We start from the raw sequence: 12,841 nt of genomic DNA, 5'->3' as shown, positions 1-12,841 counted from the left end.
AGATGCCTCACAAAAACATGCATCGTTAGTTTACTCAAACAAATGTCACTCATGCGCAAAATCTTCACAAAGGACAAATAGCCCTCGGGATTATTTATGATGATGATAACGAAATCTAAAACGACTCTATTTAAAGGCTCAATAAAATTAAACGACGAATAAAAACGTCGTAATCTCATTGTTGCGTATTAACATAACTGGGTCAGGAATTCAGAATAAGAACTGTGCTATATGTCATCAAATAAAAAGTTAAACAGGTGCAGACGGTCACAACGAAGATTTTAAAGCGGTAGGTGCTATAGTGAGTAATGGAAAAACAATAATGGTCGGTGGGATGGTAAATAATAAAGAGCGAGTGAATGACACGCATGTATGTAGCCCGTGCGATATGCCGAAGACTGACGTGTGAGGCCGGCGGCGTGACGTTCACTTGAAGGTTTATTTAATCAAGGAGCGGTACCACACCACCGGCCCGGGGCCTGGTGTGCAATACGCTCCTGCCGTCTCAATCTCGATTGCCCCCGTACAATTGCATTGTCCTCGGGTGATAGAGAATTTAATGAAATTTCTTCACGGCCTTCAAGGGATTATAACATTGTCTGACCGCAGTACAGATCAGTAGTTGTTTTACTGTTTGCACTTGCAGTCATATGAAAACGATTACATTTTGTATTATATTCGAGCACGAGCCATTTTCTACCATTGACTATGGCGTCTAGATGCTACGAATGATAGTGCGTTTTCGTATCTATGTAGTTTCTAGTTAAAAGCATTTTAGGATTTCGCATCTTCAGTTTCACCAGCATAATCTCTTAGAGATCTTAAAATAAAAATCTCATCTTTGTCTTAGTGGCTTCTAAGCAATATGTAGAGAATTTGAGGGCTTTTAGTAGTTTAGCTTGGAGGGTAGTATAAAATTTGTATAACAAATGAGGGGCGTGGCTGGGATCCGTCACAGTGGCGGTGGACGCGGTGTGGGGCGCTAGATGGGTGGCCTTTCAGCGCAACTCATGCCGTGGTAACGTTTCATGCTAAGCTTTTATTATGTTGCTGGATATTAGCTGAATTTTAAATATTTAAAATCCGGACAGAAGTCAGGATTTTATGGGCTCAAGGAAAACAATTGTGAAAGTACGTTGAGTTAGGTAAAGTAATAAAACAATTCGCCCAGTAATATTGAGCTAGTAATTTCAATTTTGAATTTCAGAATATAGATGCTGTTCTCACGTGTTTTATACGCACGTGCTTTAATACTTAACTGCTTATAATATATTATGATAGTATGTCGGTAAAGCGCCACTATCATGGCGTGTTAATGAAGCTTATAATAAACACAACGATTGCGATTTGCGTTGCAATATAATACTAAATTATCAAAAAAAGTAATATTTGCATCGATCCATATCTCGACACCACGAGAACGTAAAAGGAGCGAAAGAAAAAATACCAGTGATATCACGGTGGCGCGAAACTTGTCACACTATGTAATTGGGCAATATGTATATGTATATAAATGAAAATTTTCCATTTGGTATTATGTTTATTTGACATTTCATTTTCGCTAAGTAGCCGTCAGAAAGTCTCCGAATTCTGTCATTTTCTATCGCTCTTTTGCGTTGCCAGAACGTACCGCAATGAGTTTGCGTAGTACTTCAAGAGTCTGAGGTTTGTTGATTCACATAGCACAAACAAACGGCATTCTTAAAGACCCCAGGAATTATTGTCGTACAGAAAAGAGTTTTACTACCATTTACAATAATTATATCATCGATAGGATAATCAACTTCGAGCCACCCTGTATATACTTCTCTTAAATCTGTAAAGTCTGTCATCAGTTTACTTTACACTAAAGTTTTATCTTTGAACATTTTGACCGTGGAATCATTAAAAGTCTGTCGTTATAAAGTAGTTATACACTTTACTACTGCACGAAGAGACATTTGTATCTTTATTTCGCTTCGCTGTCGGCGTATCTAGATGAAACTTTACTTAATGCAATGCAATTATGAATATGCAAGTTAAATTAGTTCAAACGTTTTGTAGATATTTTTAATGCAGTCAGATTAAAATGGAGGATGGGTTGTAAAATGCTGGTGTTAATTTCTCGTTGAATACTTTTGTAGTTAGCCTTGATCGTTCTCAGGCGAGCAATAAACTTCGTAGGTGTTACGGGCTATTGTTACCGACAGTTGTTTGTTAAAGCCTCAGTTTTACTAATAACATACATTTGGGTAAGCGGAGGCCTCCACCGAAGCCGAGAATCCAGCCACCTCCGCCGAAGCAACGTGATATTAAGCTATTACTTATCCTGGCAACCCGCTTGTTTTTGGCAAACAAAATAAACATGGGATTAAACGATTTATACTACGATCAATAGGTTTTGATACTTTATATGTATTGAAGTGTCTCATAGTTTTACATCTGCACTGTTAAGCACTTTTCAGGCAATATAATACAAAAAAAGTTTGGTAGCTACCCTTAAAATAGATTTTTACTACCGACTTTTTATGTTTAAGTTTAAACATAACGATGTTAAGGTATTTGGTACTTAGTAATTCGAGCTTAATTCTCTGCCTGTTCAATAGTCACGTAATAAAGTCTTATCTTCTGAATTGCTATCAGGGACAAAATCAGTTTCAACTTTCAAGAGATAGTAAAATTTTTAGAAGTATCCCTTACAAAATAAAAGTATCAAGACCATTTACTATTTTCGTACTAAAAAAACATAAAACACCATCAAGATATATGCAAATATCTGTTTGTTTTATCGAACTAAAAGAGTATTAATTTGGTATCGGATATCGGAGAGATGATCGCACCCGAAATGGATACATCATTTGCTATTCAAATAGCTTAAGGCAAACGGCTGTAGATAAAATCCCTGTGTTTTAGTTAAACGAATCCGTTGTTTTATCCTTTATACTTTTCTTTGAAGCCGGTATGAATTGAAGGTTGGCAAACTGGCTTTCACTGTACATCCATTGATTAATGCGCAGTTTTTATTTATGATCTCACTGTACAAATAAATTAGACAATTTTATAGCAATACAGACACAAGTGCAAGTATTTACAAAAGTTATGATTCAATTGAGCCCCTCATGCCCATTTTCACCAACAAATGCCTAAATTTATGGATCCCCTAAGAGCATTTAGGGAACACTTAATACGAATATCGTTGTCACCAAGGTTTAAGTGTCCCTTATAACCTTTATTATTATTGGAGGAGCCCTTATTCTAAGTGACACTTAGTTAGGGAAACGTTAAGAGATTACTGGTGACAACGGGCACAAAACAACCTCATTAAAAATTTCAAGAAAATCTCTCTAATTCTTTATCTTACTTACTTTTCATACCATAAATATTTTATGAATTGCCTCCCTTGATTGACTTGCCATTTGATGTTAATGTATTAGTAGGTAAGTCCGACAGGAGATAGACTGGGGTTGACGCGGCCCGTGCATACACATCGCATTCATTCAATACAAGTGTCATTCAATCAGTTCAGTTCTCAGCACTGATTCATCATCGTCACTTTGAGGCCTAGGCTTGATAGCTGCTACGAATTAATTTGTACTGGGAAAATATAGGCCGAGTTGTAAGTGTAAATACTCAGAAGCTACGTGCTCGTTTCAAGAAAAAAATGAATAATTTCAGTTATTTCTCACATTGTTTTCAAATTCTTTTTGTGTATATCAATTTCAAAATCATTTTTTTGTGTAACGGAAATTGTCAGTGCGTATTCTCAAACGAACTGCTTTAAAAAATATTCAATCACTTAAATTATTTTAGCTTAAAAAGTAGTTACTTGAAATTAGTTAATCAATGAGGAAACGTTTATAAAGCAGGCAGATTTTATCGTGCCACAAGATGAACATTGATTGTCACCAGTTCATTACCGAAGAATTTAAAAATTGCATTCGAATAACACAGCCGTCATTTGTTTTCTCATTTCAAAATGTGCCTTATTTAAACGACTTCACTTGTTTTTCGAAAAGTTTTCGGGAACGAGACAATCGATATCTGTCCCTGGTTCAATAAGTACACTATTTCTGTTTTTGCTTCGATAAATTAAGAGTATTTGCAGACTGTAGATTACACAGTCGGCCGACAGTTGACCCTATAGTTGACCCGATAGTTGGCAATTTTTTTAAAGAAAATCTTGTTTCCTTCCAACGTATTCGACCAACTCAAAGTTTGCAGTGAGCGGTTACTCTAAAGGCTGTCGAAAGGAGTTATGATTGTTTAAGGAATATAGCTTCCAGTTTTATATTGTGTTCCCATTCGGTGGTACATATTTGAATACAAAGGTAATTAGCCCCGATTGTATGCCAGACAATTGCATCCGAAAGCTTTAATTAAGATCTGAGTAAATACTGGTTTGATTTATGTTTGAGGTACCGTAATTAGCGGCTCTTAACCGAGGGTAGTTAAAGCAACGAATATTAAATTATTATTTGTATTTTCGATACAAAAAGTTCCAGAAATCAAAGGCACTGGTCCCACTAATTAGTTTCTGGTTTTCGTCTGTTAATTTAATTTTAAAATGAAGGCCTCGATTCAATGTTGGAATTGTAGGAATTTTGTTCCTTGGAAGTGGTTGTTGTTTATTCAATATTCATGTTTAATTCGAGAATTAAAATTCATTAGTCAATAGTTGAAACTGCAAATGAGTCATTAGTTCCTTCTTGTATTTGTTATATAAATTCCATCTAAGGGTTTTTCGTATTCTCCCAATAATTATGTATACGGGTTCAGGATAAACGCGTTTATGTCTTCTGTTGATCTGTTTGTTACTCTGTAGCCCTTTCATTAAGTGGAACGATTTTGTTCAAAATAATTCACACGAAAACCAATAACACATGATTGGTGGATACAAGAGATTAACAAGATTGTTGGTATCGGTATCAAGTGCATATTTAATTGGTGTGAAAACAACGGGAGAGTGTGAATTTTGACAACTTAATAACGCAGTGTTTTGTTAAACCAATAAAGTCGTTCAGTTTCCATGCTAACGAAGTAGAAACAACATATTAATGGAATTGGACTGGTTTTCAAAACCATACATAATTACACCAAAGAGATTAAAAAATGAGTACTGTATTTAAAATGAATCGTTTGAAAATAAAATCTTTTAACAAATCCGAGGCTTAGAGATTATTAATAAAGAACTGAGAATTTATTAAAAAGGTAATCTTCGCGTTAAATTGAGATGTACTTTTGAGTCCCTTTATAGCATGGGTTCCCGTGTTATTTAATGGAGTATTAAATGTCTCCTAAGAGCATTTAAGGTCTTTATGAAGCGCGGGTAAAAAACCCAAAGGGCATAAAGTGTCAAATATCGGGTGACGTGGGGTCCTTGTAGCACCTATCCCATTGTTAAGGTTCTTTATTAAACAATTTGTTATATTTAGAACTTATACTATTCTGCCTTTTAGTGATGTTTCAGAACTTACTTTGGGGAGAGAGATAAACAATTATGTGAGTATTAATGTTAATGAGCTGAAGAGTTAGTTTCTTTCTTGTTTGCACGCACAAATCTCAGGAACTATATTGGTGCAATTATAAAATTGTTTTAGTGTTAAGTAGCCCACATATTGAAGATAATTGAATACAATTATTGAAATTAATATTATGTATGGAGTCCGTTATGTATATAGGTATATTTACGCTTAAAAAGTTTTCAAAGCCATTCAAGAAACGGTTTGTCATTTACGCTGTCACATTGATACAACGTTAATGTAATCTTTCATTCATTGAGGAGAAATACTTTTTTACCAGTATTGATGAATTAAAAGAGCTGATTATGTTTTAATGAGACGAATACCTGAATGTTTCTGTTCTTGTCAATAAGTAACTTATTTCAAAGTAAGGTATTGAGGCAGTTTTAACTTTTCATAATTAATAAGGTGTAGGCATAGTTTAAGCCTGTAAGTAGTTTCGAAATTTATTGAAATACTTATATTTGACGGCTTAAGTGGGTTTCATTACTATAATTACCATTTGTTACTCTTGGTTAATTACAATACGAAAATTTATGTGTATTACTCTTGTTAGTGAGTTTGATTATTCGGTTTAAAAGATAACTCTAGGAAACGCCGTCGGTTAAAATTAAAATATACCTAGTATTACAGAAAATTGTTAAACATAACTTACAGGTTTTATTTTTACTTAAAAAATATAAAATACCGTAAAAAATAAGGAAACCATTTATTTTACAATTTAATTTAATCAATATCAAGTAGGTATGAACTATTAATTGAGTTTTGATGTAGCCGATCATTAAACTGCAATATCAACGTAAATAAAACTTGAGCTTAAAATATCTTGTTATTTGCCTCCTACGTTTTTTCCCACAGGCTTTGCTCTAAAAAATCATAACAAATTAGTCATAAATTTTCACGGTGCATCATAGATTATGATTCTCCTACTGTAACAGTAGGCCCGTTGACCTTAACGATAGCGATTTTTAATGCTTCATTTTAGAACGTACCTTCGGTGTCGAGGACCACCCCGACTGTTGCTTGCATACGTAATGCTAAGTTCATATGATTTGAATTAATAACGCGTTACGATCAATTAGGTAATGAGGTTCGATATCTTTAGGCGCAGACATACGCGTGTTTTCATCAGTTTGAATAATTCCTCCGCACTGGTGGTCCGTAACTGATGGTTGTTATTTTTCTTATTTATCTCCTGATTACGTTTTATTGGTGTCTTGTTTGTTAATACATGCATTAATTAGTTGCGCGCGCATTTAATTTGATTACGTTTAATTACCCATTTACGATCGTCTCTGACCTCCGTGCTGGTGACATTCTGAGATAACAATACCGAAGCTCTTGTAGGAAATAATTCCTTTTCACCTTTAATTACTCGACAGTGATTTAAATCTTCATTCTGTCATTGGTGTAGTGAGATACATATAATTATTGTAATAATCGTAAAGATTTTTAGTGCTAGGGCGGGTGCGGGTTAACTGGCCTAGCTATTTCAGTCGTGCGTGAGGCGTTACCTCGGTAATAACTTGCGAACATTTCATGTCATTCCATCATTGCCGGAGAAAAATATCGCCATGTTCGGGTACTTACAGTTTCGCAAATCTTCAGAGGATAGTAGGGGCTATAAATGTCAAACTCCTTCAAGATAAAGTGGACGAGAATAATTGGCATCTAACTTATTGGTGACTTGCTTGTTGTTCCGTACATTTTATGAGACATGAGTACCTACAGAAGACTGAACTTGATGTAATTAAAAACATACTAAATGTTTTAGGGTGTGTTTGGGACGCAAAACCGTTTAAGTTGGGCAGGGCAAGGCGGGTTGGTGTAATATTTCAATGCTGCCTCACCAACAAAACAAATGAATACTTTGAGTGAAATAACCTCACTTAAATGACCCTCTTAATAGCTCTAAATACCGTGATGCTGCGGCCAGCCTCTAATCTCAGTCCTTTAACAATGAGTTATGTTAATAGTTACAATATTTCATTAAAATAATAATTAAGTCGTTGCTATGAGTAGTCCAAATTAGCGTCATAAGCTTAAGCTTAATATTTACGTTTATAGTTTGTTAATTGAATTTAAATTTGCGTCTCACTGCGGGAAGCGCCGCGGATCGTGGGGAGCAGATAATGGCTGTTTATGACGTTTAATATGTCATTAAAAACTTTCTATGTCAGATTTGGGAACACACAGCGAGAATTCCGAAAAGGTCCCAGAAAAAAATATGCCAAAGGAGATTGAAGATTGTCCACGTGTGGCTTTACTGTAAACATGGTGCACAATGGTTGAAGATGCCACTAAAAAGCTAATATGTCAATGGGGCACGCCATGTTGCACAACAATGCGCTATTCTGCGCGCACTGTCATGCGTATAACTCTATTAAAGACGTGCCCCCGTGGAGGATCGATAGGTATGTCACTATTGACATCTTAATGTGGGTTCGGATTTGCGGTTTTTGGCCTAATGTAGGCTATTATGTTGCGAAAAAAACTGTTGGTTTAACGAACAGCAAAAGACTTATGAAACAGATACTAAAGTATTTAAACATGTTTTATTAACATACTTCAAAAATATAATATTCTATTGCAATAATATGTTTGTCATCTCATTTCGCAATACATAACCGATATAGAGAAGGTAACATCCGCTGTCGATGCACATCCGGAAAGGTGCCATCTCGAATAAAAGCTCCGACTATAATTCGTCATATTATTCATATAAAAATCAGTGCAAGATCGGCAGATGCGAAAGGATTGCACACATGTTGGCAAGGTGCGCAAGAGTCTACTATATGGCTTGTGCCAAACACTTCGCTAAGCAAACAATTCTCTATAATATTAGCTCGCATCTGTTTAGATAAGCATTTCTCTATTTGACCCTTTGAATGTTATACAAAATGTGAGATGACTCGCATTTAATTCGTTGCTGGTTACTATATTGTTACTGATGTTAGTTATAATATAATATGTTTTAGGCCCTGATTTAAACGGAGTCAGTTTTCAAACATTTTAATTTAAAAAAGCCTTGATAGGTTTCAGCTGTTAAACAAACAACACTTAAGTAGGGCACACAAATTGAGTGCAATCATCGCCTCTGAATAGTAATCGAACTTTATAATATACGAGTAATTAAAATGCAATAAAAACTGCGATTGCATAGGTATAAAAACTGAAGGACCTGTAGTTATTTTTGCACAGGCTTTGCAAGAAGTTGGATTCTGTGGAGGTCCTCGACGCGTGGCGCGGTGCCTTTTAAAGCAGGCCTCGGTTCCAGTTTAGTAATTAAAGTTACAACTTTATCGATCAAAGACTTTCCAATACACGGTGGACCACCGGGCCGCGTATCTGCATCGACTGGCCTCAACGGTTTATAAATATTAGCTAGGCTGCCACGTAATGGAACTGTCAGCCGATCGCTCCTTGTCTACCAATAATCCTGCGAATGAGTTTATTACTAGTGCACTGCCCACATAGCTGTGCCTGCTTTCGTTGGCAGACGACGGCCACGGACGAATAAGGATAACAGCCCATTACCTTTGCAAGTTAAACAAGACTTTACTTTTTGTGCGATTCGATGGGACTGACGCTTGTACACTTTTTCTCGAGTCTCCGTGTATACACGGTGATAAACCAGTAGATGAGTTTATCAACTACCTCGGATACAGTATTCTCTCCGCTATTTAGGGACGCTCAATCAAAATGTATTTCCATTGCAATTTTCACAAAAGGCTCCTTTCAGTTCATTGTTATTTTCGTTTTAAAATCTCAAAGTATGAATGATACAAAGACTGTAATTATCGGTTATGGTTCCGTTGGCTCTTTCGTAGTTCATTGTGTTCAGTAGATGTCTCTATTTTGCGATTTTCTAAGGTGTGGGCTGGCTAAATGTTATTTGACGATAGTATTGTGAGCACGCCCGCAGCGCCTTTGTGTCCGCACTTTGTGCTCCGATGTATCACTCCCACAATTTTATTATATTTTGCGAATTCACTTGCAGGAAGGAGAATTCGAACTAAGATGATTGATGGCCTTAATATAACGCTCTGGGATCTCACTGTTCATAAGAATATGTGAGAAGTTATATGACTCTGGGGAAAAAGATTATATAAATGATTCTCATGTAGGCTTTCACGGTAAACCTGTGAAGCCATAAAATTATACCTATTAAATCTTTATCGATAAGTTTAACGACTCTCTGGCGAGAACGTTATTTGCTTCTTGGTATATTAATTTATGTTAACATCACAAAGATTGATTAAAATCTGCAAAGATTACAATATGTCAACAAATCCTTTTTAAGAAAATAGTATATTATATTAAATGACGCAAACAATAAAGCAAACCCAAACCTATTAAACCTATTAACCCTTAATAAACCAATTATCATATGACTGCAAATTGTTATACCGCTAAAAGAACGTACAATGACAGAAACAAAATAACTGAAAAAAAAGTCAAGGACCAATATTAAATACGAGTACTTCTCGGAGGCGACACCGAGTCTATTAAAATCACTTTAGCGCCTTCTTCAATGGATGATTGAAAGCTTCTAAACAATTCATTCTTCCCTGTGTCTCAATGGCTCGGCCCACATTCCTTGTGTAATCTTTTTAAAGCACAATGGATGTGACAATGGCGAGCTCTTCACTATTCAAGTCCGTGTAAAATACTGACGCTCCGTTCTAAATTAAGGTAACCTTTTTCAGTTGTTCACTGAAGGCAATGCCGCCCAGTGAGCAGGTTTTAAAGCTTTAATAGTTAATGAAAAAGTGCCATTACTCATATTCGACCTTATCCTCAAACTCGTAAGATTCATTTTACCTTTGACGGAACAGTCGCGAGTTGTGTTGTAGGTATTCGTATTGGCTACGGTCTCATTGTTGTTACGCTAAATACAAAGCAACGAGTCTCTTGAATTTTTATTTTGCTGACCGTAATAAATTTCAAATGCTGTACTGTGGACCGCATGGTTCCACTTGTGCCCTTAACATGAATTTAATGAAAGTTACATTGTTTACGTAACAGTGAAAATAACAGCTGATCCACAGGCGCCATTACTCTTTGTTATTGCCTCGCACTTATTATAATTTCTACTAAAGTTAGTCCAGACAGTCTTACATTGTTAGCTGCTGGCTAGCAATAACATTAGTTGAGTTGCGGATAAGATATAGATAACTTCTAACTACTCATTTTATGAGCTCGAGTGGCTACTGAAATGCATACTTTTTGTCTTTTATTGCTCATAACGCAGATTATTCCATATACTTTTTTGATTGCTTTTTTTAGCAGAAATTATTCTCGTAATCTGTGGAAAATAATTATTCGGTTTTAAAGCTAGGGATATAAAACTAATAAGCTTTGAATTTGTTTCTTTAATGGCAAAAAGGCAAAACAGTCGTAACTAGTCGTAATTGCATTTTATTTTACTGAGTATTATGCACTTGATTCTTACTAAGTATCACATTTCAAAACATTGTAGAAACAGCTACAATATGATTCAAAACTTGATCAAACCGATTCAAATCTATCGTGGTCAAACACATTTAAATTCAATGGCACGTGTACAGGTCCACTATACAGTACACCTTTAAACGAATATTCCAGGTACGATCCCAAAAAAATGATTTAAAGTAGGGGAGTGAGGGGTCCCAACCATTTTTTTGGACAAGGTGGGCCCATATAACGCGGAGCCGCTGCCCGTAGCGCTCATTCACTAGACCGTAGTCGACAACATCGAAGCTCCCAAAAGTTCTCTAAAATTTTATCTGCCGCGTGCGCATCTAACATCGTACTTTACAATCACCCGTCAAAATGCTTCAAGGAATTCAACACAAACTCTCCGATTATCACGTTGCTTACGCCAAAAGTGACGTTCCCAGAATGGTGCCTATTGCACCGGCTCCTGATCGCAAATATTTGACCCTGGACCTGCAAACTGATAAGAAGAAATACAATTACAAGAACACTGCGTATACCGGGCCGCAAGCAGCTTCCATTGCGAGGAGGAATGCCCGGGAAAGGAATCGTGTTAAACAAGTGAACGATGGATTCAATGCCTTGAGGAAGAGACTGCCAGCTGCTGTCATCGCTGCCTTATCTGGCGGTGCTCGTCGTGGATCTGGAAAGAAGCTGAGCAAAGTGGACACACTCAGAATGGTCGTCGAATACATCAGGTACTTGCAAAACCTAATCGACGAAAGCGATGCAGCGAATGGAGTTACAAGGACCGCGCAAGTGGAGTCCCAAGCGCCTTATGAAGTAGATGAAGGCGTTTTTGATGGAAGTTCTCCGTATTCTGACTCTGTGCCTTCACCAGCTGGTTCTGAGTGTTCTTCTGGAGTATCGTCCGCGTACTCAGGTGGTTACATCCCCAATAACTACCAGCCTCATGAAGAACAAGTGAGTCCTATGGATGAAGACGATTTACTTGATGCCATTACGTGGTGGCAACACAAGTAGATAACTACTACCTAGTGTAAAAAGTGCGGTGGTGTCTAGTCTTCAAAGTCAATGAACTCTCAATAATTTATTGCCTTTATCGTATAGAGAAATAATAGTTGTACGTAGATAATTCACTAGATAATGTAAATTATGTTGTTATTGTTATGGCTGTGAATGTACATTGTGTATAGATATTCGAGTAATGTTACTCGTTATGTAAATAATAATGTGTATAAAAGATTATAATATAAATGAAAAATATAAAATTTCTTACAAATATACTTTGTGGTTTTAATCAGATTTTTATCCTTATATTGATGTCACTTAACTCCTCTTAAACTTTGAGGTGTGAGGATTACATTTTCAACAAGCATACAGCTACTAACTTTATGGATCAAACCTTGAAGGATATCATAATGAAATAAATAATGCAAACTTATATTCTCTTGCATATAATATGATTTATTCTTGATCCTTTAAAAATAACTGCAGTAGTTCCAAAGCTTAAAAGGATCTTCTTATTTAACATAGAAATAAAAATACAAAAGATAACTATGATAGAGTTGAATTCCATAGCTGATGCTTCTTGATTAAGAAAGAAATAGTACATACTCGTATGCATTCTAGTTGTAATCTTGATAAGAAAAGAAGATTTTTAAATACAATATTAGTTTGTCCTAGCCTGCCGACTAAAGGTTTGTAGTGTGCGTACTCTTAAAACTACGTTTTTTTTGTTGTACATGTTAGGTTAGTATTTTATGTTTGGTTTTCTTTATAGATACGCTACCAAAAGTTAAATTTCGTTTTTAAATACTGCTTCATTACAGCCTCAAATTGCAGTACCGCCAAAAACCCGCAAAGCATTCCGATAAAAGTGTGAAAATAAATAAATAATTACC

General features: G+C 36.0%; 1 protein-coding gene across 1 annotated transcript; it reads left to right on the top strand.

The window, feature by feature from the left end:
- The first annotated feature begins 11,230 nt into the window (after nt 1-11,230).
- On the top strand, nt 11,231-12,202 carry LOC110371838 (achaete-scute complex protein T3). The gene has a single exon (XM_064036741.1). The coding sequence runs from the start codon at nt 11,313-11,315 to the stop codon at nt 11,958-11,960; it is 648 nt and encodes a 215-aa protein (XP_063892811.1). The 5' UTR covers nt 11,231-11,312; the 3' UTR covers nt 11,961-12,202.
- The last annotated feature ends 639 nt before the right edge of the window (nt 12,203-12,841 follow it).

This window comes from Helicoverpa armigera, chromosome 10 (genome assembly GCF_030705265.1).
Source record: "Helicoverpa armigera isolate CAAS_96S chromosome 10, ASM3070526v1, whole genome shotgun sequence".
NCBI lineage: Eukaryota > Metazoa > Arthropoda > Insecta > Lepidoptera > Noctuidae > Helicoverpa > Helicoverpa armigera.
The sequence above is the reverse complement of the archived record's forward strand: the minus strand, read 5'-3'. Positions and strand labels throughout refer to the sequence as shown.